The 24,956-nt window shown below is 56.5% G+C and overlaps 1 protein-coding gene across 3 annotated transcripts; it reads left to right on the plus strand.

The window, feature by feature from the left end:
* Positions 1 to 78: 78 nt before the first annotated feature.
* DNAAF19 (dynein axonemal assembly factor 19) lies at positions 79 to 24,474 on the plus strand. 3 transcript variants are annotated; one of them, XM_075911721.1, is made up of 6 exons: positions 1,242 to 1,482; positions 2,912 to 3,065; positions 15,935 to 16,067; positions 17,715 to 17,817; positions 22,457 to 22,480; positions 22,714 to 24,474. In XM_075911721.1, the coding sequence occupies exons 1-6, from the start codon at positions 1,314 to 1,316 to the stop codon at positions 24,009 to 24,011; spliced, it is 1,881 nt and encodes a 626-aa protein (XP_075767836.1). In that variant the 5' UTR covers positions 1,242 to 1,313; the 3' UTR covers positions 24,012 to 24,474. The 3 variants fall into 3 exon arrangements, with proteins under 3 accessions (XP_075767835.1, XP_075767836.1, XP_006110607.2); XM_075911720.1 differs by lacking the exons at positions 1,242 to 1,482; positions 22,457 to 22,480; positions 22,714 to 24,474 and adding an exon at positions 79 to 97 and having other exon boundaries at positions 2,914 to 3,065; positions 17,715 to 18,313; XM_006110545.4 differs by lacking the exons at positions 22,457 to 22,480; positions 22,714 to 24,474 and having other exon boundaries at positions 1,280 to 1,479; positions 2,914 to 3,065; positions 17,715 to 18,313.
* The last annotated feature ends 482 nt before the right edge of the window (positions 24,475 to 24,956 follow it).

Below are 24,956 nucleotides of genomic sequence, written 5' to 3' on the forward strand. Positions count from 1 at the left end.
CCGGGCTGCGGCGTGGGCCGTGGCGAGGCGCGGGAAGGGGGATCGATCCCAACCCCCCCCCCCCCCTCCCCAGCGAGCGGCTAACGGGCCCCCCGCGGCAAGCGGCGCTGGGCGCCTCTGCAGGGCGATGGGGGGAGGCGGGGGGGCCTGGAGGGGGCGATGGGGGGAGGCTGGGGTGATGTGGGGGGAGGCTGGGGGGCCTGGAGGGGGCGGTGGGGGGAGGCTGGGGTGATGTGGGGGCAGGCTGGGGGGCCTGGAGGGGGCGGTGGGGGGAGGCTGGGGTGATGTGGGGGGAGGCTGGGGGGCCTGGAGGGGGCGGTGGGGGGAAGGCTGGGGTGATGTGGGGGGAGGCTGGGGGGCCTGGAGGGGGCGGTGGGGGGAAGGCTGGGGTGATGTGGGGGGAGGCTGGGGGGCCTGGAGGGGGCGGTGGGGGGAGGCTGGGGTGATGTGGGAGGAGGCTGGGGGGCCTGGAGGGGGCGATGGGGGGAGGCTGGGGTGATGTGGGAGGAGGCTGGGGGGCCTGGAGGGGGCGATGGGGGGAGGCTGGGGTGATGTGGGGGGAGGCTGGGGGGCCTGGAGGAGGCGGTGGGGGGAGGCTGGGGGGCCTGGAGGGGGCGATGGGGGGAAGGCTGGGGTGATGTGGGGGGAGGCTGGGGGGCCTGGAGGGGGCAGTGGGGGGAGGCTGGGGTGATGTGGGAGGAGGCTGGGGGGCCTGGAGGGGGCGATGGGGGGAGGCTGGGGTGATGTGGGGGGAGGGTGGGGGGCCTGGAGGGGGCGATGGGGGAAGGCTGGGGTGATGTGGGGGGAGGCTGGGGGGCCTGGAGGGGGCGGTGGGGGGAGGCTGGGGTGATGTGGGGGGAGGCTGGGGGGCCTGGAGGGGGCGATGGGGGGAGGCTGGGGGGCCTGGAGGGGGTGATGGGGGAAGGCTGGGGTGATGTGGGGGGAGGCTGGGGGGCCTGGAGGGGGCGATGGGGGGAGGCTGGGGTGATGTGGGGGGAGGCTGGGGGGCCTGGAGGGGGTGATGGGGGAAGGCTGGGGTGATGTGGGGGGAGGCTGGGGGGCCTGGAGGGGGCGATGGGGGGAGGCTGGGGTGATGTGGGGGGAGGCTGGGGTGATGTGGGGGGAGGCTGGGGGGCCTGGAGGGGGCGATGGGGGGAGGCTGGGGTGATGTGGGGGGAGGCTGGGGGGCCTGGAGGGGGCGATGGGGGGAGGCTGGGGTGATGTGGGGGGAGGCTGGGGGGCCTGGAGGGGGCGATGGGGGGAGGCTGGGGGGCCTGGAGGGGATCGTGAGGGATGCCAGACACAGGGAGCAGATGCTCAGCTTGCCACCCCCTGCCCCCTCCTCCCAGTGCTCCATGTGGCTTGAAAGTTTGTCTATTGGACCCCCCATTGCTGCTGCAGGAGACAAGCTTTCCAGCTACACCAGCTCTTCCTTCAGCACCCTGAACTTAAACCCTGGGTGCCACGCTGCACCCCCTTGTGAGGATGTTAAGGACTAGTCAACTATTCGATAAACAAAACGTGGCGCTGCCGCTTTGAAATGCCACGCGGAGCCCAGGATCAGCTGGGGAGTCCAGAGCTGACCCAGGCGCCGCGCAGCATTTCCTTGGCACCCGGGATCAGCTGGGGACTTTCCAGCTGATCCTGGGCTCCGCATGCAGCATTTCAAAGCACGCGGAGCCTGGGGTCCACTGGGGAGTCCCCAGCTGATCCTGGATTACTTGGAAATGCCACGCAGAGCTCGGGATCAGCTGGAAAGTCCTCAGCTGACCCCATCTCCGTGCAGCATTTCAAAGTAACCCTGAGTCCCCTGCTGACCCCAGGCTCTGTGCAGGCATTTCTGCTTTGACATGCACAAGAGCCACTGCTGAGGATTCTTGTACAGTTCAAAGCTGCCCTCCCCTCCCCCTTTTGCTCTTGTGCATTTCGATGCAGAAGCGCCTGCACGCAATCCGGAGTCAGCAGGACTTCCCGCTGGCCCTGGGCTGCACGCAGAGTTCCGAATTCCCCCTTTGAAATGTACAAGAGCCTCCACTGGGGAATGCGGAAGTGCAGGGGCTCTTCTACATTTCAAAGGAGGAATGCGGAAGTGCCGATCGACTACTCGACTAGTAAATTAACCAGTATTTAACATCCTTACCCTCTTGTGTACTTTGGGAAGGGCCTCACTCCAGGAGTATTGCCATGAAACAGGAGATTTGCAGAGTATTGTGCTACTCAGCAAGAGGAAAGGTTCCTGCCTGGCACATAGGGCTTTCTATTTACTGGCATCTGAATCTGACCTTGAATATTTTACACTCTCCCCACATGCCTATTGCCGATTTGTAAACTTTTAGGCTTTATTAACTGAAAAACAATTAGGAGTCCTCTGGCGCCTTAAAGACTAACAGATTTCTTTGGGCTGCTTATGCCCACATAAATCTGTTGGTCTTCAAGGTGCTCACAGGAGGAGTTCTAGTTTTCACAGATACAGATGAACACAGTTGCCCCCTGAGACTTTATTAACCACCACATTCTTAGTGGGGGATTTTAGCAAAGTTTGTGTGACAGCAGCCTTCAGTTAATGTTCAGGGAGTGTGATGATCAAGCAATACACAATAACACCTGTTTTATGTGACAAACTGTGACTCCAGAACAAAACCACTTTGTGTAGTAGAGGTTGGTCTTTAACAACAGATTAAAAATTGCACTGGAGACTTGGGCATCCTTTCAAGTGGTTATTTAAGACAGGAGTTTGCTTGACTGAGGTGGGATCATTAGCACATGACACACTCTAGTAGTTACTTACAGTAAGTCTAGCAAGAATTCTGGGGATGAAATGGGTGGCTGTGAAAGAGAAAGGAGTACTGTATTCTCTTTGTGTGATGCTTATGCACTAAAGTCACTCTTGTGGTTTTTATGTTTTGCTCTTAGATCTTTGGAATGGAGGAGGCTGAAGCAATAGATTTTTGTGCATTAGAGAGAGAGCTGCAGGCTGCTGTTGCTGCTGATGAAAAGTACCAAAGAGAAAATGATGCCAAGTTCCGAGCCGTTCACCAGAAGGTGGCATCCTATGAAGAGTTCAGGTTTGCAGGATTTTGGTTTCTTTGCGAGTCACAGTCTTGGGAATGTAACAATCGAACATTCTTTCGTTAGGATAAAAGTTTCATATTGATCACAGAATCATGGAAATGTAGGACTGGAGGGTGCCTTGATGTGTCATCTAGTACAATAAGCCCTTTTAAAAAATGTGTTTTTTTAGTGGTTAGGGAGAACAATTTATCCTCTTAAAACAACCTACTCTTTAAACCCTTGTCTTTTAAACAACCTTTTACGTACTTTAGGGCTATTATGTCCCCCTTCTGTCTTCTCCAGACTAACAATCCCATTATTTTCTGTCTTTCCTTGTAAGCCGTGTTTTCTAGACTTTCAATAATTTTGTTCCTCTCCTCTAGAGTTTCTCCACATCTTTCCTGAAGGGAAGTGCTCAATACTGAACAAAAAACTCCAGTTGCGGCCTTATCAGGCTGACTAGAGTGGAAGAATTATTTTTTGTGTCTTGCTTTCAGCATTCTGGTAATTTATCCAAGAATTATGCTTCCTTCTTTGCAGAAGAATTACATTGTTGATTTAATAACGAGTGGTCCAGTGGCACCTTAGAGACTAACCTGTCGTGGCGGGCCTGGGCGTCCTTCAGGCAGGGGCTGCTCTGGCTGGGCTGAAGCAACCCCTTCCTGAAATGGGGGGGCCACTCCAGCTCGGTCAGGCTTGACTGCTCCCCCACATACTCCCCCCATTAATTGGTTAACTGGGCAAACAATGTGTTTAACCAATTGAATGGGGTTTTGACATCCCTATTATCCAAATGATTTCTGAAGAAATTGAACAGAACCAGCCCCAGGACAGATCCCTGAGACCCCACTCAATCTGCCCTTCCAGCTTGGCTGTGACTACTCTCAGTTGCTTTTATAATGCCTTGTGCATCCCTCTTACAGCAGGTGCGTTTAGGCTGCGTTCCTCTAGTTTGTTGAGGAGAAGGCAGGTGAGACCGTATCAGGAGACTTGTCACATCTAATGCTTCTCCCTGTCCTCAAAGGCTTGTTGCTTTGTCAAAGAAGGAACATAAGGTTGGTTTGTTCTTGACAAATCCATGTTGACCACTACCTACCTGCTTATTATCTTCCCCTAGCAGACTCACCCTGTGCTGCCCGGGTCCCTCAGGGCAGGGCCTTGGGCATGTGGGAGGGGGGACAGGAGACTCAGGGGTGGAGAGTATGAGAATGGGGGCTGAGGAGGGGCTCAAGATGGGGGTATCGCACCTGCCCACCAGGGGCCTGTTCTCCCCCTCCCACAGGCCTGCTCAGCCTGCCAGGGGCCTGTTCCCTCCCCCCTCGTACCCTTCACCTGCCAGGGGCCTGTTCCCTCCCCCCTCGTACCCTTCACCTGCCAGGGCCTGTTCCCTCCCCCCTCGTACCCTTCACCTGCCAGGGGCCTGTTCCCTCCCCCCTCGTACCCTCCTCCTGCCAGGGGCCTGTTCCCTCCCCCCTCGTACCCTCCACCTGCCAGGGCCTGTTCCCTCCCCCCTCGTACCCTCCACCTGCCAGGGCCTGTTCCCTCCCCCCTCGTACCCTCCACCTGCCAGGGGCCTGTTCCCTCCCCCCTCGTACCCTCCTCCTGCCAGGGGCCTGTTCCCTTCCCCCTCGTACCCTTCACCTGCCAGGGGCCTGTTCCCTCCCCCCTCGTACCCTTCACCTGCCAGGGCCTGTTCCCTCCCCCCTCGTACCCTCCACCTGCCAGGGCCTGTTCCCTCCCCCCTCGTACCCTCCACCTGCCAGGGGCCTGTTCCCTTCCCCCTCGTACCCTTCACCTGCCAGGGCCTGTTCCCTCCCCCCTCGTACCCTCCACCTGCCAGGGGCCTGTTCCCTCCCCCCTCGTACCCTCCACCTGCCAGGGGCCTGTTCCCTTCCCCCTCGTACCCTTCACCTGCCAGGGGCCTGTTCCCTCCCCCCTCGTACCCTTCACCTGCCAGGGGCCTGTTCCCTTCCCCCTCGTACCCTCCACCTGCCAGGGGCCTGTTCCCTCCCCCCTCGTACCCTCCACCTGCCAGGGGCCTGTTCCCTTCCCCCTCGTACCCTTCACCTGCCAGGGGCCTGTTCCCTCCCCCCTCGTACCCTCCACCTGCCAGGGGCCTGTTCCCTCCCCCCTCGTACCCTTCACCTGCCAGGGGCCTGTTCCCTCCCCCCTCGTACCCTTCACCTGCCAGGGCCTGTTCCCTCCCCCCTCGTACCCTCCACCTGCCAGGGGCCTGTTCCCTCCCCCCTCGTACCCTCCACCTGCCAGGGGCCTGTTCCCTCCCCCCTCGTACCCTCCACCTGCCAGGGCCTGTTCCCTCCCCCCTCGTACCCTCCACCTGCCAGGGCCTGTTCCCTCCCCCCTCGTACCCTCCACCTGCCAGGGGCCTGTTCCCTCCCCCCTCGTACCCTTCACCTGCCAGGGGCCTGTTCCCTCCCCCCTCGTACCCTTCACCTGCCAGGGCCTGTTCCCTCCCCCCTCGTACCCTCCACCTGCCAGGGGCCTGTTCCCTCCCCCCTCGTACCCTCCACCTGCCAGGGGCCTGTTCCCTCCCCCCTCGTACCCTCCACCTGCCAGGGCCTGTTCCCTCCCCCCTCGTACCCTCCACCTGCCAGGGGCCTGTTCCCTCCCCCCTCGTACCCTTCACCTGCCAGGGCCTGTTCCCTCCCCCCTCGTACCCTCCACCTGCCAGGGGCCTGTTCCCTCCCCCCTCGTACCCTCCACCTGCCAGGGCCTGTTCCCTCCCCCCTCGTACCCTCCACCTGCCAGGGCCTGTTCCCTTCCCCCTCGTACCCTCCACCAGCCAGGGCCTGTTCCCTCCCCCCTCGTACCCTCCTCCTGCCAGAGGCCTGTTCCCTCCCCCCTCGTACCCTCCACCTGCCAGGGCCTGTTCCCTCCCCCCTCGTACCCTCCTCCTTCCAGGGGCCTGTTCCCTCCCCCCTCGTACCCTCCACCTGCCAGGGGCCTGTTCCCTCCCCCCTCGTACCCTCCACCTGCCAGGGGCCTGTTCCCTCCCCCCTCGTACCCTCCACCTGCCAGGGCCTGTTCCCTCCCCCCTCGTACCTTCACCTGCCAGGGGCCTGTTCCCTCCTCCCTCGTACCCTTCACCTGCCAGGGGCCTGTTCCCTCCCCCCTCGTACCCTTCACCTGCCAGGGCCTGTTCCCTCCCCCCTCGTACCCTCCACCTGCCAGGGGCCTGTTCCCTTCCCCCTCGTACCCTCCACCTGCCAGGGGCCTGTTCCCTCCCCCCTCGTACCCTTCACCTGCCAGGGGCCTGTTCCCTCCCCCCTCGTACCCTTCACCTGCCAGGGCCTGTTCCCTCCCCCCTCGTACCCTTCACCTGCCAGGGGCCTGTTCCCTCCCCCCTCGTACCCTCCACCTGCCAGGGCCTGTTCCCTCCCCCCTCGTACCCTCCACCTGCCAGGGGCCTGTTCCCTCCCCCCTCGTACCCTCCACCTGCCAGGGGCCTGTTCCCTCCCCCCTCGTACCCTCCACCTGCCAGGGGCCTGTTCCCTCCCCCTCGTACCCTCCACCTGCCAGGGGCCTGTTCCCTCCCCCCTCGTACCCTCCACCTGCCAGGGGCCTGTTCCCTCCCCCCTCGTACCCTCCACCTGCCAGGGGCCTGTTCCCTCCCCCCTCGTACCCTCCACCTGCCAGGGCCTGTTCCCTCCCCCCTCGTACCCTCCACCTGCCAGGGGCCTGTTCCCTCCCCCCTCGTACCCTCCACCTGCCAGGGCCTGTTCCCTCCCCCCTCGTACCCTCCACCTGCCAGGGCCTGTTCCCTCCCCCCTCGTACCCTCCACCTGCCAGGGCCTGTTCCCTCCCCCCTCGTACCCTTCACCTGCCAGGGCCTGTTCCCTCCCCCCTCGTACCCTTCACCTGCCAGGGCCTGTTCCCTCCCCCCTCGTACCCTCCACCTGCCAGGAGCCTGTTCCCTCCCCCCTCGTACCCTCCACCTGCCAGGGGCCTGTTCCCTCCCCCCTCGTACCCTTCACCTGCCAGGGGCCTGTTCCCTCCCCCCTCGTACCCTCCACCTGCCAGGGGCCTGTTCCCTCCCCCCTCGTACCCTCCACCTGCCAGGACCTGTTCCCTCCCCCCTCGTACCCTTCACCTGCCAGGGCCTGTTCCCTCCCCCCTCGTACCCTTCACCTGCCAGGGCCTGTTCCCTCCCCCCTCGTACCCTTCACCTGCCAGGGGCCTGTTCCCTCCCCCCTCGTACCCTCCACCTGCCAGGGGCCTGTTCCCTCCCCCCTCGTACCCTCCACCTGCCAGGGCCTGTTCCCTCCCCCTCGTACCCTCCACCTGCCAGGACCTGTTCCCTCCCCCCTCGTACCCTTCACCTGCCAGGGGCCTGTTCCCTCCCCCCTCGTACCCTTCACCTGCCAGGGGCCTGTTCCCTCCTCCCTCGTACCCTCCACCTGCCAGGGGCCTGTTCCCTCCCCCCTCGTACCCTTCACCTGCCAGGGGCCTGTTCCCTCCCCCCTCGTACCCTTCACCTGCCAGGGGCCTGTTCCCTCCCCCCTCGTACCCTTCACCTGCCAGGGCCTGTTCCCTTCCCCCTCGTACCCTCCACCTGCCAGGGCCTGTTCCCTCCCCCCTCGTACCCTCCACCTGCCAGGGGCCTGTTCCCTCCCCCCTCGTACCCTCCTCCTGCCAGGGGCCTGTTCCCTCCCCCCTCGTACCCTCCACCTGCCAGGGCCTGTTCCCTCCCCCCTCGTACCCTTCACCTGCCAGGGGCCTGTTCCCTCCCCCCTCGTACCCTCCACCTGCCAGGGGCCTGTTCCCTCCCCCCTCGTACCCTCCTCCTGCCAGGGGCCTGTTCCCTTCCCCCTCGTACCCTCCACCTGCCAGGGCCTGTTCCCTCCCCCCTCGTACCCTCCACCTGCCAGGGGCCTGTTCCCTCCCCCCTCGTACCCTTCACCTGCCAGGGGCCTGTTCCCTCCCCCCTCGTACCCTTCACCTGCCAGGGCCTGTTCCCTTCCCCCTCGTACCCTCCACCTGCCAGGGGCCTGTTCCCTCCCCCCTCGTACCCTTCACCTGCCAGGGCCTGTTCCCTTCCCCCTCGTACCCTCCACCTGCCAGGGCCTGTTCCCTCCCCCCTCGTACCCTTCACCTGCCAGGGCCTGTTCCCTTCCCCCTCGTACCCTTCACCTGCCAGGGCCTGTTCCCTCCCCCCTCGTACCCTTCACCTGCCAGGGGCCTGTTCCCTCCCCCCTCGTACCCTCCACCTGCCAGGGCCTGTTCCCTCCCCCCTCGTACCCTCCACCTGCCAGGGCCTGTTCCCACCCCCCTCGTACCCTCCACCTGCCAGGGGCCTGTTCCCTTCCCCCTCGTACCCTCCACCTGCCAGGGGCCTGTTCCCTCCCCCCTCGTACCCTCCACCTGCCAGGGGCCTGTTCCCTCCCCCCTCGTACCCTCCACCTGCCAGGGCCTGTTCCCTCCCCCCTCGTACCCTCCACCTGCCAGAGGTCTGTTCCCTCCCCCCCCCCCGGGGGAAAGGGTTTGGGGCAGGGGCTACTACCAGTGTGCTGGCAGGGAAGATGGTGGAGCCCTGGTGGCCACTGCCTTGGTGGTGCGCTGCCCCCAGTGAACACCCTGCAGCAGGGGTCGGCAACCTATGGCACATGAGCCAATTTTGAGTGGCACACGCAGCGGAAGCTCAGGCCCCCCCACGCAATGGGGAGCCCGCGCTGCCGCTGGAGCTTCATGGCCAGTGTGCAGGGGGCAGGCGGGGAGGCTGTGGATGCGGCTGTGTGTGGATGCCTGGGGCTCTCCCCTGTCTCCACCCACCCAGCTCCTGCAGAGCCGCGCAGCAGTGAGCCGGTGGAAGCAGGTGGGTGTGAGGGGGCTCAGCTGGGCAGGCTCCTCCAGTGGCCGGGGCTGGAAGCTGAGCCACGTAGCTGCGGCAGCTGCTCCTCCAGCAGCTGGGGCCAGGGCCACGTGGCAGAGCAGGGCTGTTCCGGGAGCTGCAGCTGGAGCCGGGCTGCGGTGAGGGTGTCCCTGCTGGGGCAGCCTCACCGCAGCCCCGGTTCCTGCTCTGCAGCAGCCACGCGGCCCGGCTGGCAGGGCTGTGAAGTGGGCAGCTGCTTTGGGGCTGGGGCTGCTCTGGGGGCGACCAGCCTGCATGGAGGAGCAAGGCTGCTCCGGGGGCAGCCGGGCCATGTGGCAGAGTGAGGCTGCCCCAGGGCAGATAGGCCGCGTGTGGGGGTGGGGTGCCCGAGCCGGCTGGAGCTGAGCTGGGGTGCAGTGGCCGCGGGGAGGTGGGGGCTCACTCTGGGGGGCTGTTTTCCTGCTTCGGAGGAGGGCGGGCGGGTGGAGCCACCTTCCAAGCCCTCTGCCACCTTCAGCTGGGAGTCCCATCGCTGCCTTCTCCAGCCGCCGCTCTCCGCCCTGCAGTCTCGGTGCTTCCTGCTTCGCTCACCTCCCTTTCTGCCTCGCGGTGCCCCCGGCAGGCAGGCTAAAGATGGCGCTAAAGTCATGCCCAGCCACCAGCACTGCCACTGCCGGGCCCCCGCTGGAGGGTGAGTGCTGCCTGGGCTGCAGCTGCAGGGCTGGGCGATGGTGCGGGGGGGGGCTGAAGGGAAAGGAAAACACGTGGGGGTCTCCCTATCCCAAAGCTCCTGGGCACCTGGGTCTCTGGCAGGAAGGTGAGGGAGCGTGGGCCAGACCCCCATGGGACCCCACCCCCAGCAGGGCTGGACAGCCCCAGGGCCACCCACCCACCACCACCTCGCCCATTTCCTTGACACCCCCCCCCAAGCCATCTGACCCCGGCCCATGCCGGTGATCCAGTATCACATCCTCTGCTTAGGGTTGCCAGATGGTTTCCCCAAAAATACCGAACGCACATGCTAAAAATTTGTCGAGCAAAACAAACAAAACAAACAGAACAGAACAGAACAGAACACCACAGCTATGCTTAACGCTGAGTGGGGACTCTGTTATACACAATCAACAGTCTACATCCTAGATTTTGACATGAACCTCCCAGCACGCAACCAGCCGAGGGCTCCCACCTGGCAACCCGATTGCCAGGCTGAGCTAGCCTCTCGGAGGGGAATAAAGGGGGATTCAACCCTGGCCCGTATTCTGGCCATGACGAGAAGTGGATTATATGCCTGAAAATCTGTGAACAGAAAGTGGAAGGAGCCGGACTCGGCCCCCACTCCCGGGCCAGCGTGTCTGGCTGGGCTCTGAGCAGAGGGGTGAAGTCATGAATTACCTGCTCCCACTGGGAGCTCACAGCTGGTTGCGTGCGGAAGCCTGGCAGGGGCGGCGGGGGGGAGGTGGGGCAGCAGTCGGTGCTGGGAGGCTCCCAGCGCTGATCACGGCTCCACCTCCCTAGTCACTCCCCCCTTCCTGCCAGGCTTCCGTCGGGCACCCAGCCAGAAGAGCAGAAAATACCAGACATTGCACGTGTCCGGTATTTCCTGAATGTTTTTACTGGACAGAGGGCGCAAAAAGCAGACTGTCCGGTTGAATACCGGACACCTGGCAACCCTACCCCCGCTAGATTGGAGCCAGCGCTAGCTTCCCGCGGGGGAGAAGCCCCAAGGAGACGTGCTGCATCCGGCTTGCAGGGAAGCGTGCGCACACTGCTCCTCCCGGAGAGAGCCCCTCCCCCACCTCTGGTTGCCGCACAGCCCGGGGCAGGAAGGTTAAATCTTGGCACACTTCGGAAAGGTGACCCCTGCTCTGCTCTTCCCTGCGGGCTCGCTGCCCCCAGTGGCCACTCGTATCGCACCCTGCTGAACAGCAGTGCCTCCCTTGGCATGTTCTGGAAAACTCCTTGTCCCAGGGCTTGCAGGTGTCCTGCACAACCAAACCCCGAGCTTGCTTTAAGGTGGGGGAAGAGGAAGCTGCAACCCGAATGTGGTGGCCCTGACTGTGGCTCTTACCACTAGGAGGAGTTCTTGGACAAACGGGTTCGCAGACAGACAGACAGATGTGCCCCAAAATCCCTGTACAGATGTGCTTACAGATTGCTTGATTATTTTTTCTCCATTAACTTTCTGGGTACGGAAGTTAAGGTGACTTGTCTGTAATTCCCTGGGCTCTTCTTATTCCCCTTTTTATAGCTAGGATCTATATTTGCCCTTTTCCAGTCCTCTGGGATCTCTCCTGTCTTCCATGAATTTTCAAAGATAATTGCTAATGACTCAGGTATCTCCTCAGTTAGCTCCTGGAGTATTCTAGGGTGTATTTCACCAGGCCCTGCTGACTTAACACCATCTGACTTGTCTAAGTCATTCTTAAATTATTCTTTCCCTATTTTAGCCTCCGATCCTACCTCATTTACAGTGATGTTCACTGTCAGTTGCATGATCACTGCTAACCTTTTTGGTGGAAACGTTGCTTGTTGGTGCCTTTTCTGTTATTTTCTCTTCATTGAGTATTGACCATACCCCGTCCTTGGTTTTTCTCTTTTTCTAATGTGCTTTTTCTTGATACTCTTTATGTCCCTAGCCTGTTTAATCTGGTTTTGTGCCTCAGACTTTCTAATTTTGTCCCTACATTTTTCTTCATAAATTGACTTGGTTTCCACTTTTTTCTGAGATTCTTTTTTGGCGTTTCTAGTTATTAAGAGGTCTCTGGCTAAGGGTGGTGTCTTACCATACTCCCTGTCTTTTTTATGCATTGGGATAGTTTGTCTTGTGCCTTTACTACAGGTTGAACCTCTACAATCTGGGACTCTCTGGTCCGGCAACATCTGTTATCCAGCAGGACCATGGATGTTGCTGGACAGGAGAGCCCGGCTGGCCAGGTTCAGAAGCACTGCCTGGGATGAGCTAGCGGTGGGGAGTGCAGCCCTAGCAGGGTGGCGCAGTGGGGAACACAGCCCTGGCCAGGGTTGACAGCCCGGAGCACAGTTCCAGCTGGTGCTGGCAAGGTGGGGAGTGCCGAAGTGCGGGGGGTGCAGCCCTGGTCGGGGCTGGAGGCAGCAGGCTGGCAGCCAGGATCGCAGTCCTGGCTGGTGCTGGTGGCAGGGCGGGCAGACCCAGTCAAGGCAGGAGTCAATGGGGCCAGCCACCTGAGCCAGCACTGTGGGGGGGCACAGTCCCGGGTGGAGCTGGAGGCAGCAAGGGGCTCGCTGTCGGGGGCTGGTGCAGTTTGGGAGGGGGCTGGATGCAGTTTGGGAGGCGGTACAGAGCGCAGCCTCAGCCGGGAGCAGAACCCCACACCCAGGTAGGGAACCTTGACCTCCCCTTGTCCGGCAAATTCTGTGGTTCAGGACCACTCAGGTCCCGAGGGTGCCGGACATCGGAGGTTCGACCTGTAACGCCTTTAAAACCACCATCTCTCCCAAACTCTTTCTGTCCCTTTAGACTTGCTTCACACCAGATCCGTGTCTTATTGTCTGCATGATTCCTTCCTCTCATTAGAATCACAAACTCTTATTATTCCAAGATGGCCTTTGTCCGAGCTGTCGTCCACCGTCACATTCTCGCCCAGCGCCTCCCTGTTTGTCAGAATCAAATCTGGAGCTGCCTCTCCCACCTGCTTTCTCCTCCTCCTGCAATCCAAACTTGCCTCCAGTGCATTCCAAGAGCTAGCTGGATAGTCTTTGCCCTGCTGTAGTATTTTCCCAACAGATGTCCCTTGTCACCACTAACTCCTGTGTTTTTTGGATTATTTTGTTAGTAGTTTTAAAAAAGCCTCATCTTCCTTTTCTTCCTGGAGAGGTGATCTGTGGTAGACCCCTACCATGACCTCACTCTTGTTTTTTATCCCTTTACTCGTTATCCAACAGGCCTGCCTTCCTCTTGTATTGTACGTACCTGCAGTGAGGTTACAAAGTAACACCACCTCCTCTTTTTTTCCCTGCCTGCCTTTCCTGAACAAGCTGTACCCTTCTATGCCCATACTGCAGTCATGTGAATTATCCCTTCAAGGCTCAGTTATGTCGTAAATGTGACTGTTCATTACTATTTCTAGATCTTCCTGTTTATTCCCATACATCTTGCATTAGTATACAGACATGTCGCTTCTCGGTGATTTCTCCTCTGATTGCCCTTGTTCCCCTAAGATTCTGACACTTCCCCCAGGTCTCTGGATCGGACTTACCTGTGGACTTTTGTCTCCTGCCCCCATTGAACCTAACTGAAAGCCCATCTCACTAGGTTAGCTAGTTGGTAGCCAAAGGCATACTTCCCCTTGCCAGGTGGAGTCTGTCTGCTCCACAGCCCTCACAGCAGCTTCCAGGATGTCCGTCTCTACCTGGGCCCGTAGCCTGGATCAGAAGAAATGATGAGAACCTCACCTGTGCCCCCAGCTCCTTCCCCCTCACTCTTAGAGCCCTCGTCTGATCTGCCCAGGTTCAGATCTTGCATTAGTGCTCACATGGATGAGCAGCCTGGGGTAGTAATCAGAGGGCTGGCTGATCTTTGGCAGGTCTTCCATAATAAGAACGGCTGTACTGGGTCAGACCAAAGGTCCATCCAGCCCAGTGTTCTGCCTTCTGACAGAGGCCAATGCCAGGAGCTCCAGTGGGAGTGAACAAAATAAGTAATCATTAAGTGAGCCATCCCCTGCTGCCCTTTCCCAGCTTCTAGCAGAGAGAGGCACATAGCCATTGATGGACCTATCTACCATGAACTTATCTAGCCATTTTTAAAATCCTGTTATGAGCCTGGCCTTCGTGACATCCTCCGGCGAGGAGTTCCACAGGTTAATTGCATTGGTGATGAAAACCTTCTTTTTGTTTGTTTTACACCTGCTACCTATTAATTTCATTTGGTGACCCCCTAGCTCTTCTGTTATGAGGAGTAAATAGCAGTTTTGTATTTACTTTCTCCACACCAGCCATGATTTTATTGCTCTCTATCATATCCCCCTTAGTTGTCTCTTTTCCAAGATGAAAAGTCCCAGTCCTATTCATCTCTCTTCACATGGAAGCTGTTATATGTTTCTAAAACACTTGAACCTCTGGACTCTAGCTATCCTTAATCTGGGGACACCCGTGGTATAGAGGAGCAGGCAGCTCTGTGCACTACTGCTCCTTCGCCCAGGGGCCAGAACAGCCTATGGCTTTTCCCTGCCACTCCCATAGCGGCAGGGGCGGCGCATGGGAGCGGCATGGAGTGTGCGCCCCCAAGAGCGGGGCGCCAGGTCAGTGCCTTGCTCCCGTCCCTCTCCACCCAGACCCCCAGCACCCTTCCTGGCCCAGCACAATCTGGCATGCTGTGTTTCCCAGGATTATCAGAAAAAGAGGTTCAAGTGTAGGTGGTTTTTTCCCACTTTCTGAACCTTTTCCAATTCCAATTCTTTTCTGAGATGGGGTGACCACATCTATACACAGTATTCAAGACGTGGGCGTTCCATGGATTCATCCAGACTAACACGGCTAGATGTCTATCACTATGCTAACATCCAGTTTGCTTTGCTGGCTGCTGCTGCCCATGGAGTGCATAGGAAGTTGAATAGGGTGAGCTCTTGCTTCATATCCTTTAGGGCTGGGGAAGTTTTGTTGGCTAAACTGGAGTGCAGACAATGCCCCATTCACACATGTGGGGCTCAAGTTTGCTGCTTTCTCTAAGGTCATGTGGGCACTACAAAATTAAGTGGACATGTCTTATGTCAGCATCCAGCTGCTACAGTAATTACATTGCTTGTGCATGTCAACACTTTGTTTCTTGTGTGGGCAGTGTGCATCCTTCCCAGGGGTGCTGGTGTCATAGTACTGTCTGTGCGGGGCTTTGTGGGACGGTGCTTCATAGCCAGTAACTTCGACATAAGCAATGCAGCACCTACACTAAGGATGTTAAGGACTAGTCGAGTCAATTCCACCCCCCACCCCGCTGCCTCGATCAGATAGAGGCAGCAAAGGGGTGCGAAGAGGGGATACTTCAAAGCAGCCACGCCGGACGGAGCTGACCATGGGCTCCATGCAGCACTGCCCCTTTGAAACACCACCATGGCATTTGCGTGGAGCCCTGGGTCAGCTGGGGAGTCTCATCCCGGGTTCTGCGGAAATGCCACGCGGAGCCCGGGATCAGCTGGGGAGTCCCCAAATGACCCTGGGCTCCACATGGCATTTCAAAGCAGCAGCACATGAGGGCGCTCCTTGAGGCTGCTTCCACTTTGAAATACACAAGAGCCCCCACTGGGGTCCCTTGTACATTTCAAAGCTGGTATCCCCGGGAGTTCCGCATTCCTCCTTTGAAATGTACAAGCGCCCCAGTGGGAAATTCCATGGACTGCTCAACTAGTAAGTTACTCAATATTTAAATCCTTAGCCTACACTGATAATGCATCGACCTACTACATTGACCTTGACTCTGCCGCGTGTAAAGTTGCAGTTATCAAGGTAGCAGAGCTAGGCAGTTACGTCAGCAGCAGGGAAATAAATATAGACATTTCCATAGACACTTCCATAGTAAGCTGCCTTGCGTGAACCTAACTCGGTAGTGGAGACCAGATCTTAGATACGGCCCAGTGAGGATGCAAAGATCTTTGAGGATGAGTAATAGCTTCAGTTCCAAAGGCTTAACTACTCCTTGGAGAAATGTCTGCAGGTCTCTGACACCCCCTCCCACGCACACACACACACACTTTCTCTCCCTCATTAGGAACTATCAGGGATAGAGATCCAGACTCTCAGTCCCAGTGCCCTTCGCTCCTTTTTGCTCTGGAATGAGAGGTCAGACTTGAGAAGTGGAATCAGATTGCTTGTACGTTAGCCAATGGGAACTGACAACCTGGGTGCTGGCCACAACAGATTTTGTGATCTTGATTAATCCAGATTGTTTACATGGTAAGACTTTGCACCACAAATTCAGTGACTGTGTCAGTCTCTCAGATAGGACTCAAACTGGAAATGGTACTAATTTCAAGAGAGCATTTGCTCTTGCTGGGTTTACTGCTTCCTTTTTATTTCCTGCAGGGATATTGTGCTAGCATCACACCTGAAACCTCTAGAGAAAAAGGACAAAATGGGAAAAAAGAAAAACCTGCTGTGGAATTCCTATGCTACCCAAGCTAAGTGCAAGCAGGATGGAGAGATGGAGCTAGCCCAGGTGAGGAGGAAACAAGGGTTTGTCTGCACATGGAAGTTAATACAAATTAAGGTGGGGTATGAATTTAAAATGCAGCAGCTATTTCCGAATAATTCCATGTGTGGGCACACGTTTCAGAATAAGAGTGCTTTGGTCCACTTTCGTTTCATCTGCTTCCAAAGTGAACTGAGCTGAGGGCTTGTCTACATATTAAAGTTAATTTGGATTAAAGTAGAAAGTGACTTTTAAAGCACAATAGCTACTCTGGAATAACACAATGTAAAAGAAATCTCCAGAATCACCGGAGTAGATCGCCACAGTCCATCTAGTTTCTAGTCCCTTATCTTGTCTCTGACAAAGATTCCAGGTGTCACGCTGAAGCACAGAATGTTTTCTGAGTCCGTGTGAAATGATGGAAACAGCTGCAGGCATGGCTGAGAGCTCTTTGGCTACGTCTACACTGGCCCCTTTTCCGAAAGGGGCATGCTAATTTCACAGGTCGTAATAGGGAAATCCGCGGGGGATTTAAATATCCCCCGCGGCATTTAAATATAAATGTCCGCCGCTTTTTTCCGGCTTTTAGAAAAGCTGGAAACGAACGTCTACACTGGCCCCGATCCTCCGGAAAAAAGCCCTTTTCCGGAGGATCTCTTATTCCTACTTCGAATAAGAGATCCTCCGGAAAAGGGCTTTTTTCCGGAGGATCGGGGCCAGTGTAGACGTTCTTTTCCGGCTTTTCTAAAAGCCGGAAAAAAGCGGCGGACATTTTTATTTAAATGCCGCGGCGGATATTTAAATCCCCCATGGATTTCCCTATTACGACCTGTGAAATTAGCATGCCCCTTTTGGAAAAGGGGCCAGTGTCGACGTAGCCCTTTTTGTTTAGAATATCAGCTTGTTCAGTCATCACTGGTGTTCCTGGTCTGCGACTGCCCTCAGCCATTCCGCTGTTAGGCATTACACCCATGTGACAGCAAGGCACAATCTGTCTATGCCATGCCAAGAGTTCTAGACTATTGTGATATCAGAGCTAACTCAGCCAATCAGTACCCTTACTCACTGGCTACGTCTAGACTTCATCCCTTTTTCGTAAAGGGATGTAAGTTAGATGTATCGCAATTGCTAATGAAGCGGGGATTTAAATCTCCCCCACTTCATTAGCATAAAAATGGCTGCTGCTTTTTTCAGCACGGAGCTTTGCCGGAGAAAAGCGCTAGTCTAGACGCTGATCTTGCAGAAAATTAAGCCTTTTCCGAAAGATCCCTTATCCCTCTTGAAACATGACATCTCCCAGCATTCCCTTTGATACAATTCAACACAAATCTCCCTGCACTGCCACTCTCAAATACAAAACAGTACAAATTACCAGCGCAGGTACTCCAGACACAACCAGCACGCACGATAACCCTGAGCATCCATTGCCCCCCCCACAGCCCATGTTTCTCATTCACCTACTGCACAAATTTTAAAAATCTGCCTTCGCTCATGCTTACCAGAAAACCGTACACTTGAGTGGCAAAGCCATTTCGACTTAACGAACAAAATTCAGTGATTGCACAGCCATTCAGGTACCACTTACAAAACGACCTGTCCAGAGGGGAATTCTCCCAACGCCCCAGCTGGTGATGTCTGTATTCTGCACCTGTTGCTGACTGTCTCTCCATCCAGGGATGGGACGGACTGCCCGAAACGTCAGCTGACTTTTACAGATATTGGCGCAGATGCTTGAAAAGTGGGCAGGAAAGATACCGGTTCCTGTGTCAGCTTGGCGGCGAGCCCCTGGGCAGAATCTTTCAAGCTGAGGTTGGCTTTGGCCTCCTGGGTGAATTTCTGGTGGTGCTGGCCGAGCACATCTGCGGGGCAGACAGAGCCGCTGTCCTTCAGATACTACAGGGCCTTTGTGGGACAAAGCGCTTTGGACTAAACGTGGCTCTCCTGAGCCAGGGGGAGAAGGATAGCTGCAGGGACCTGTTTGGGAAACTGCAGCACATGGGCAGGATCCGGGGTGCTGAAGACCTTCCCGAGGGCCCAGCTGAAGCAGGTGCAGCTGCTTTGCAGGAAGAGAGGAACAAGGCTGAGAGAGAAACCCATCTGAACGGGTCTGGCCAGCGCCAGAAGGCGGCCGACAGACTAATTCAAGAGCTGGTAAAATGTTATTGTGTTAGCTGAAGGAGCACAGGCTCACCCTCCACCAGTGTTACCAGGAGGGACCCTTCCTGCACTGCTCTGTCATTAAAGGTGGAGGGACCGAGAGCCCCCTTTCCACAGCAAGTTGTTGATTGAGTTTTATTTTGTACCTGCTTCACCCACCCAGAAGAATGGCTTGGTCACCAAAAGGATGATATTGTGTTCTCTGGGGGAGGAGCCATCACGTAGAAGGCAACGCTTGTCGTTAATCAGTACGGGTGACTGTGTTGTTTGGGGAATGGGAAAATATTCCCCTAGTTTTAGTGGGGGAAGGTTAATCCCCCTGGGTATGTCTACACTACAAAGTTAATTCGAACTAACAGACGTTAGTTCGAATTAACTTTAATAGGCGCTACACTAGCGCTCCGCTAGTTCGAATTTAAATCGAACTAGCGGAGCGCTTAGTTCGAACTAGGAAAACCTCATTTTACGAGGATTAAGCCTAGTTCGAACTAGCTAGTTCGAATTAAGGGGTGTGTAGACCCTTAATTCGAACTAGTGGGAGGCTAGCCCTCCCCAGGTTTCCCTCGTGGCCACTCTGGCCAACACCAGGGAAACTCGTCTGCCCCCCTCCCAGCCCCGGACCCCTTAAAGGGGCACAGGCTGGCTACTGTGCCCGTGCCAGGTGCAAGCCTGCCAGCACCTAGCCAGCAGACCCTGCACCTGGCACGGATCGAGCCACCCACCCGATGCCCCCCAGCCCTCCCCCTCTTCCCGGGACCAGGCTGGCGGCTCCCGGGAGCTTGCCCGGGACCGCAAGAGGCAGGCATCCGCCTGGTCTAGTGTGGACATCATGGACCTCGTCCACGACCTCCACACTAGGCACAGGAAAGTGGCCGTCTAGGGCAGGAGAGCTGCCAGCCTGGCCACCCAGGAGCAGGTGTGCAAGATAATCAAGGGGGTCCACTGAGACCCCCGACCCTGAGCCCTGAGCTTACAATGGCCGTACTGGGTCAGACCAAAGGTCCATCTAGCCCAGTAGCCTGTCTGCCGACAGCGGCCAACCCTAGGGACCCTGGAGGGGATGGACCGAAGACAGTGACCAAGCCATTTGTCTCGTGCCATCCCTCTCCAGCCTTCCACAAACCTTGGGCAGGGACACCACTCCTACCCCCTGGCTAATAGCACTCCATGGACCCAACCTCCATGACTTGATCTCACTTCCCTTTAAACTCTGTTCTAGTTGTAGCCTTCACAGCCTCCTGCAGCAAGGAGTTCCACAGGTTGACTCTTTGCTTTATGAAGAACAACTTTCTGTTACTAGTTTGAAGCCTGCTACCCATTCCTTTCCTTTGGTGTCCTCTAGTCCTTCTTTATGGGAACTAATGAAGAACTTTTCTGTATGCACCCTCTCCACCCCACTCATGCTTTTAGAAACCTCTATCCTGTCCCCCCTCCGTCTCCTCTTTTCTAAGCTGAAAAGTCCCAGTCTCTTTAGCCTCTCTTCATATGGGACCTGTTCCCAACCCCTGATCATTTTAGTTGCCCTCCCCTCTCCCAGCCTCTCTCTTCCCCTCTCCCACCTCCTTTTCCCAGTCTCCCCCAGTTTTGTTCAATAAAGACAGATTCCATTTTGGAAGACACGTTATCTTTATTTTGTACATCAAGAAGAGGGGCTAGGGAAGGGTAAGTGGAAGAAGGTGAGGGAGGAATGGGGCACGAGCCCCCGATGGGGAGGACTGGGCTGGCTCTGCGGGCTTCTGGGGATGGAAGCTCTCCTGCAGCCCCCCAATTGCCCCCTCTCCCCAGATGGCAGCCTGCGGCAAGTACAGCCGGGCTGATGGCCGAGTGGTGTGATATGCCCTGTGGTGGGTAGTCCGGGCAATCCAAGCCAGGACTGCTTTGCAAGCGGGGCACCCCTGAGAACTGTCTGTCCGGGGTGGGGGTCGGGACCCTTTAAGCGCAGCCCTCGGCTAGCCTGAGGCAGCATCTCCATGCTCTAAGTCCTCCTCTGATGCCCTGCCAGCACTGCTTCCGGCCATCCTTAAGCCTGGTTCAGGGTCCACTTAATGTGGACATGCTAGTTCGAATTAGCAAAACGCTAATTCGAACTAGTTCTTTAGTCTGGATCCGTTAGTTCGAATTAGCTTAGTTCGAATTAACGTTGTAGTGTAGACGTACCCCCTCTTTCCTTTTCCCTGGCCTCAAGTTCTTGGTCAGCAAGAGACATGAGCAGCTGGACTGTAACGATTAAACAGGTAAGAGAGCCAAGTGTGGAAGGTTCGTGTGTACAGCCAGAGACGGCCTGTGACTAGAGGCCGACTAGGGCGCCGCCTTCAACAGGGCGCCCAGGGCACCCCATGATAACGTCACTCCATTGGTGGCCGTGCAGGCGGGGGCGCCGATCGCACGTTCTTCCTGGGGTGCCAGCTGCCACAGCCCGCCTCAGGCCGCTCCTGTGTGCAGCCTTATCTGCAGCCTATCTAACCCGCTACTTAGACAAAACCTGCGGCAGATACGTGGAATGTACATCGGTGATTTCCACAGACGGGAGACGTACAAATGGTATACAATGGGCCATTTTGGTGAATTCATCCACTATAGTTATTATGGAATCGTGGGCTTCAGATTCTGATAGTTCAGTTACAAACTCAAGGGTTTTAGGTTTTATAAGAGCAGGGCTGGGAAGGGACGGCAGGTGGCATCAGGAAGCCAGAGGGGTTGCTTTGGGAAGTCAGTCCAGGCACAGATATCACAGGACCTGATGTAGCATTAAACATCATCACATATCTGAGGCCGTCAGAAGGAGTGAGCTGCTGCATGGTAGGTCTTGGATTGTCCAGATGACTCACCTGAGGTGTCATGTTTCATGGGCTGCCCCTCAAGTCTTGAGAGACTGTCAGGTCGTACAGATAGTAACACAGAAGAGGTTGTCGACCGAGGAGTAATTGGCTATGGAGTGCCAGGGGGGCCCTGTTTAGGGGGCGCTATGAACTTTACAGAAGTCTCATTGGGGGGATTGCTCGCAGCGAGACGAGAGTCCAGCAAGAGCGATCCGCAAAGGAGATGACGTGGTTTCCGCATGCCAGGTGGTGGTTCCTCGGGTCACAGGCTCCGTGCAGTATTCCCCCCTTTGCAAAAGTGGGCCGCCTTGCATTTGTGTAGCCTGGTGCTCTGTGATTGTAAAGTCTGTAATTGTGCTGGGTCAGCTCCTCGGCAGACCTTACTGACTGCAGGGTTTTATGGTGTGTTAAGGCTGGTCTGGGTGCTGAGCCCCTGCAGCAATGTCGCTGTCTCAGCCCTGCCTGGGCATTGTCCATCGGCTAGTTTGGACTTGCATTCAGCTGGAATACACCCCTGAGACTCAGAAATGCACTCCTCGTGGAATGAGGAGTACCGGTCGTTCGAATTAGGGTCTTTAATTCGAACTACCTACTCCATGCCGCGTGTAGCTGCGGGCATGGAGTCAGGACTAAGGGGGATTTAAAAACGGTGGCGCCCGGGAACATGCAAATGAAGCCTGGGATATTTAAATCCCGGGATCATTTGCAACTCCGCTTGCCCTAATTACCCTATCTAGCTCGAACTAACGAGCTAGTGTAGACGTACCCCATCAGTGTTCACAGCCAGCTGATCTGTCCGCCCTAGAATGACGAAGCTCCTGCTCCCTACAAGCTGAAGGAGGGTGACCTCAAGTTAAGCAGAGACCCGTGAGCACATTGACTGCCAGCGACCTGGTGAGAGAGGGGAGGGGAGTAATGAGAGGCAGGGGCAGGCAGAGGGAGGAAGGAAAAGCTCCTGGCTGGAGGGCAGTTCCCTCCCTAAAGGGAAGGAAACTGATAACACTGCTTGAGGAGACATTGACAACTAGGAGCCAGTGTAGCAGGGTAACCCCTAGAAGACGAGGCAGGGAAAGCATTTATGTTTGCACTGGGGTTCTGTTATTTTGCTGAAGGGGCTTCTTGGGCCTACCCTGGGACCCACCATATAAGAAGGGAAAATAAAACCGGAGTGAAGAGAAAATCTCTCCAGAATCAAATGGGTTTACTCCTGGCCCCCTGCTGCCCACAGGGTAACGCTGGGGCCCACGAGGCCCTACCACAGCTGGGCGGTGTACAAGTGATCTGCCTGCCTGGCTGTGGCCTTGCACTCAGAGGCGGCTGCTTTTGTGTCCACGTCATTTTCGGAACTCCCGTTCTCAGGGCTGGGCTCACATTCTAGAAAAAGCAAAGGTTCTAGAGCTCATGTCTCTGAGCGCCCAGTCGGCAACCTGGAACCCTCAGTGCAGGAAGGAATCAAAGTTCTCAGTAATGCTCATGTTTTACAGGCGCCTCCCCAGCAAGCATTAGGCATGAGAAGACGTTCCCGGCTGCTGTCCTCCTTTCCCACTAATCAAAGCAGCTCTAGAGGGGAGAGTCTGCTGCTGAGCTGAGCTACAACACCCGCCCTTTCATAGCGAGCCGTTTGAAATCGTCATTGCCCCAGCTCTGTTCACCTTGGCGACCAAAGGCTCTTGCAATCCTTGCTACTGAGTGTGCAGGGTGGTTTGATGCCATTGCATTCTGCTGCTTGACCAAGGAGCTAGACTGGCTAGCCGAGATGAGGCTGCTTGGAATTGCCTTTCTCCTTGGGGGGGCAGGTGTTCTCCATGCCTTTGCAGTCATGGAGAAGGAAGACGTCTTCAAGAAAACACCCTGCCCGGCCTTCCTGATGTTTGACAATGCCGCCTACTTGGCTGACATGAGTTTCGAGCTGCCTTGTAACTGCAAGCCTGAAAAAGTCAGCTCAGTCGTCTGGTACTTCCAGAAGAGCATGGGCAGCCGGCAGACCAAGGTCTTAACAGACTTCGATGGAACCATATTCTTGGATTCAGGCCACATCCGTGTGGGCAGCGACATGCTGAAGCGCTTCAGCATTAGGATGTTCAGTCTCATTGTCTTCCGGGCCCAGGTGGAGGATTCGGGCCACTATCTCTGTGGTACCAAGCAAGGGGACTTCTTCTATGGCTATGATGTGGACGTGCAACCAACCAAGGGCATCACTGTGGCCTTTGAGGACAGGAGCCAGCACCCACAGAAGGATCAGAAAGAAGAGCATTTCAGCATGTTCACCACCTTCTGGGACTGGACCAAGTGTGACCGTTGTGGGGTGAGAGGTGAGCAACGGAGAATTGGCCTCTGCTACGTGAAGAGCGCCTACCTCTACCCCAGGTACCGCACAGTCACCACCGACATGGTGTCTTGTGGTTCAAAATCTGTCCCCAGGCGCTTCCAGGGCACCATCCGGCTCAGGAAGCCCGAGGTTGTCATCCGAAGCTGCCTGACGCCTTGTGTGCAGAGAAAGGGCCCCGAGGAAGGAGTGGTGTCCATCTCCAACCTCATTGCAGAGGTTGGCCAGAAGCCCTGGCTGCCCCAAGTCCCCATTCAGTTCCACAAGCAACAGCTTGGGAGCGGTTTGATAATTGCCTGCCCCGGAGCCAGGCCAGAGCATGCAGTGGCATGGGACAAAGATTCCACTCGACTGTACCGCACCAGATTCCTCACCGGGGTCAACAAAAGCATGCGGGTCTTCATCGACCATGGCAACCACCTGCACATTCGATTTACTCAGCTGGACGACAGGGGCATTTACTACTGCTGGCGTGAAGGGCAAATGGTTGCAGGCTTCCGGCTCTCTGTGGGGTTCCGGGGCGAACGCAAGCGAACCCTCGCTGACCCTGAGACGAGATACGCCATCAAGGCCATCCTCACCAGCTATGTCCTCATCACCCTGGTTTTCATCAGCATCCACGTCGGCCGCTGCTGCTTTCACGTGTTCAGATGCACTCCCATGAGGTAGCCTGGCCAGCGAGTCTTGGCTGCAAGCCAGGGAAATGATTTCTCCTATTCATTTGTGATTATGTCTTGGAACATTTTCACTGGCGCTGTGGGACTTTTCCTCATGCGCATTAGCAAGACATGCCAGCAAAATGCTACTACTGCATGCTCACTAATTTCCTTTCACTGTGGAGCAAGAGAGAACTGAACCATGGTGAGACCAGCATTCAACGACTCGCAGCTTCGGCTTGTTAGGGACGGTCTTGGAACGAGGACGTCTGGGGGCTGTTCCTTCCTGTGCCACTGACCTGCCGAGCAACATTGGGCCAGCCGCTCTGTACAATAAAGCAAATATTTTGCACGGACTTAGATCTAGTCCACCCCAGAAGTGCCACATTGGCACAGCTGCATCGCTGCAGCATGTCTGGTGAAGGCTGTCTATGCCGACAGGGAGAGCTCTCTGGTCTCCCTAATAACTCCACCTCCGCTGAAGGATTTGTTGGGGATGGGGGACTTCAACTATCCAGATATATGCTGGGAAATTAACACAGCAGGGCACAGACTATCCAATAAGTTCTTGGACTGCATTGGAGACAATTTTTTATTTCAGAAGGTTGAAAAAGCTACTGGGGGGAAGCTGTTCTAGATTTGATTTTAACAAATAGGGAGGAACTGGCTGAAAATTTGAAAATGAAAGGCAGCTTGGGTGAAAGTGAACATGAAATCAGAGTTTGTGATTCTAAGGAAGGGCAGAAGGGAGAACAGCAAAGTAGAGACAATGGATTTCAGGAAGGCAGATTTCAGTAAACTCAGAGAGCTGGTAGTTAAGCTCCCATGGGAAGCAAGACTAGGAGGGACAACAACTGAATTCAGTTGGCAGTTTTTCAAAGGGACATTAGTAAGGGCCTAAAAACAAACTATTCCACTGCATAGGAAAGATAGAAAATATGGCAGGATACCCCCTTGG

The sequence above is a fragment of the Pelodiscus sinensis genome, chromosome 29, assembly GCF_049634645.1.
Source record: "Pelodiscus sinensis isolate JC-2024 chromosome 29, ASM4963464v1, whole genome shotgun sequence".
Lineage (NCBI taxonomy): Eukaryota > Metazoa > Chordata > Testudines > Trionychidae > Pelodiscus > Pelodiscus sinensis.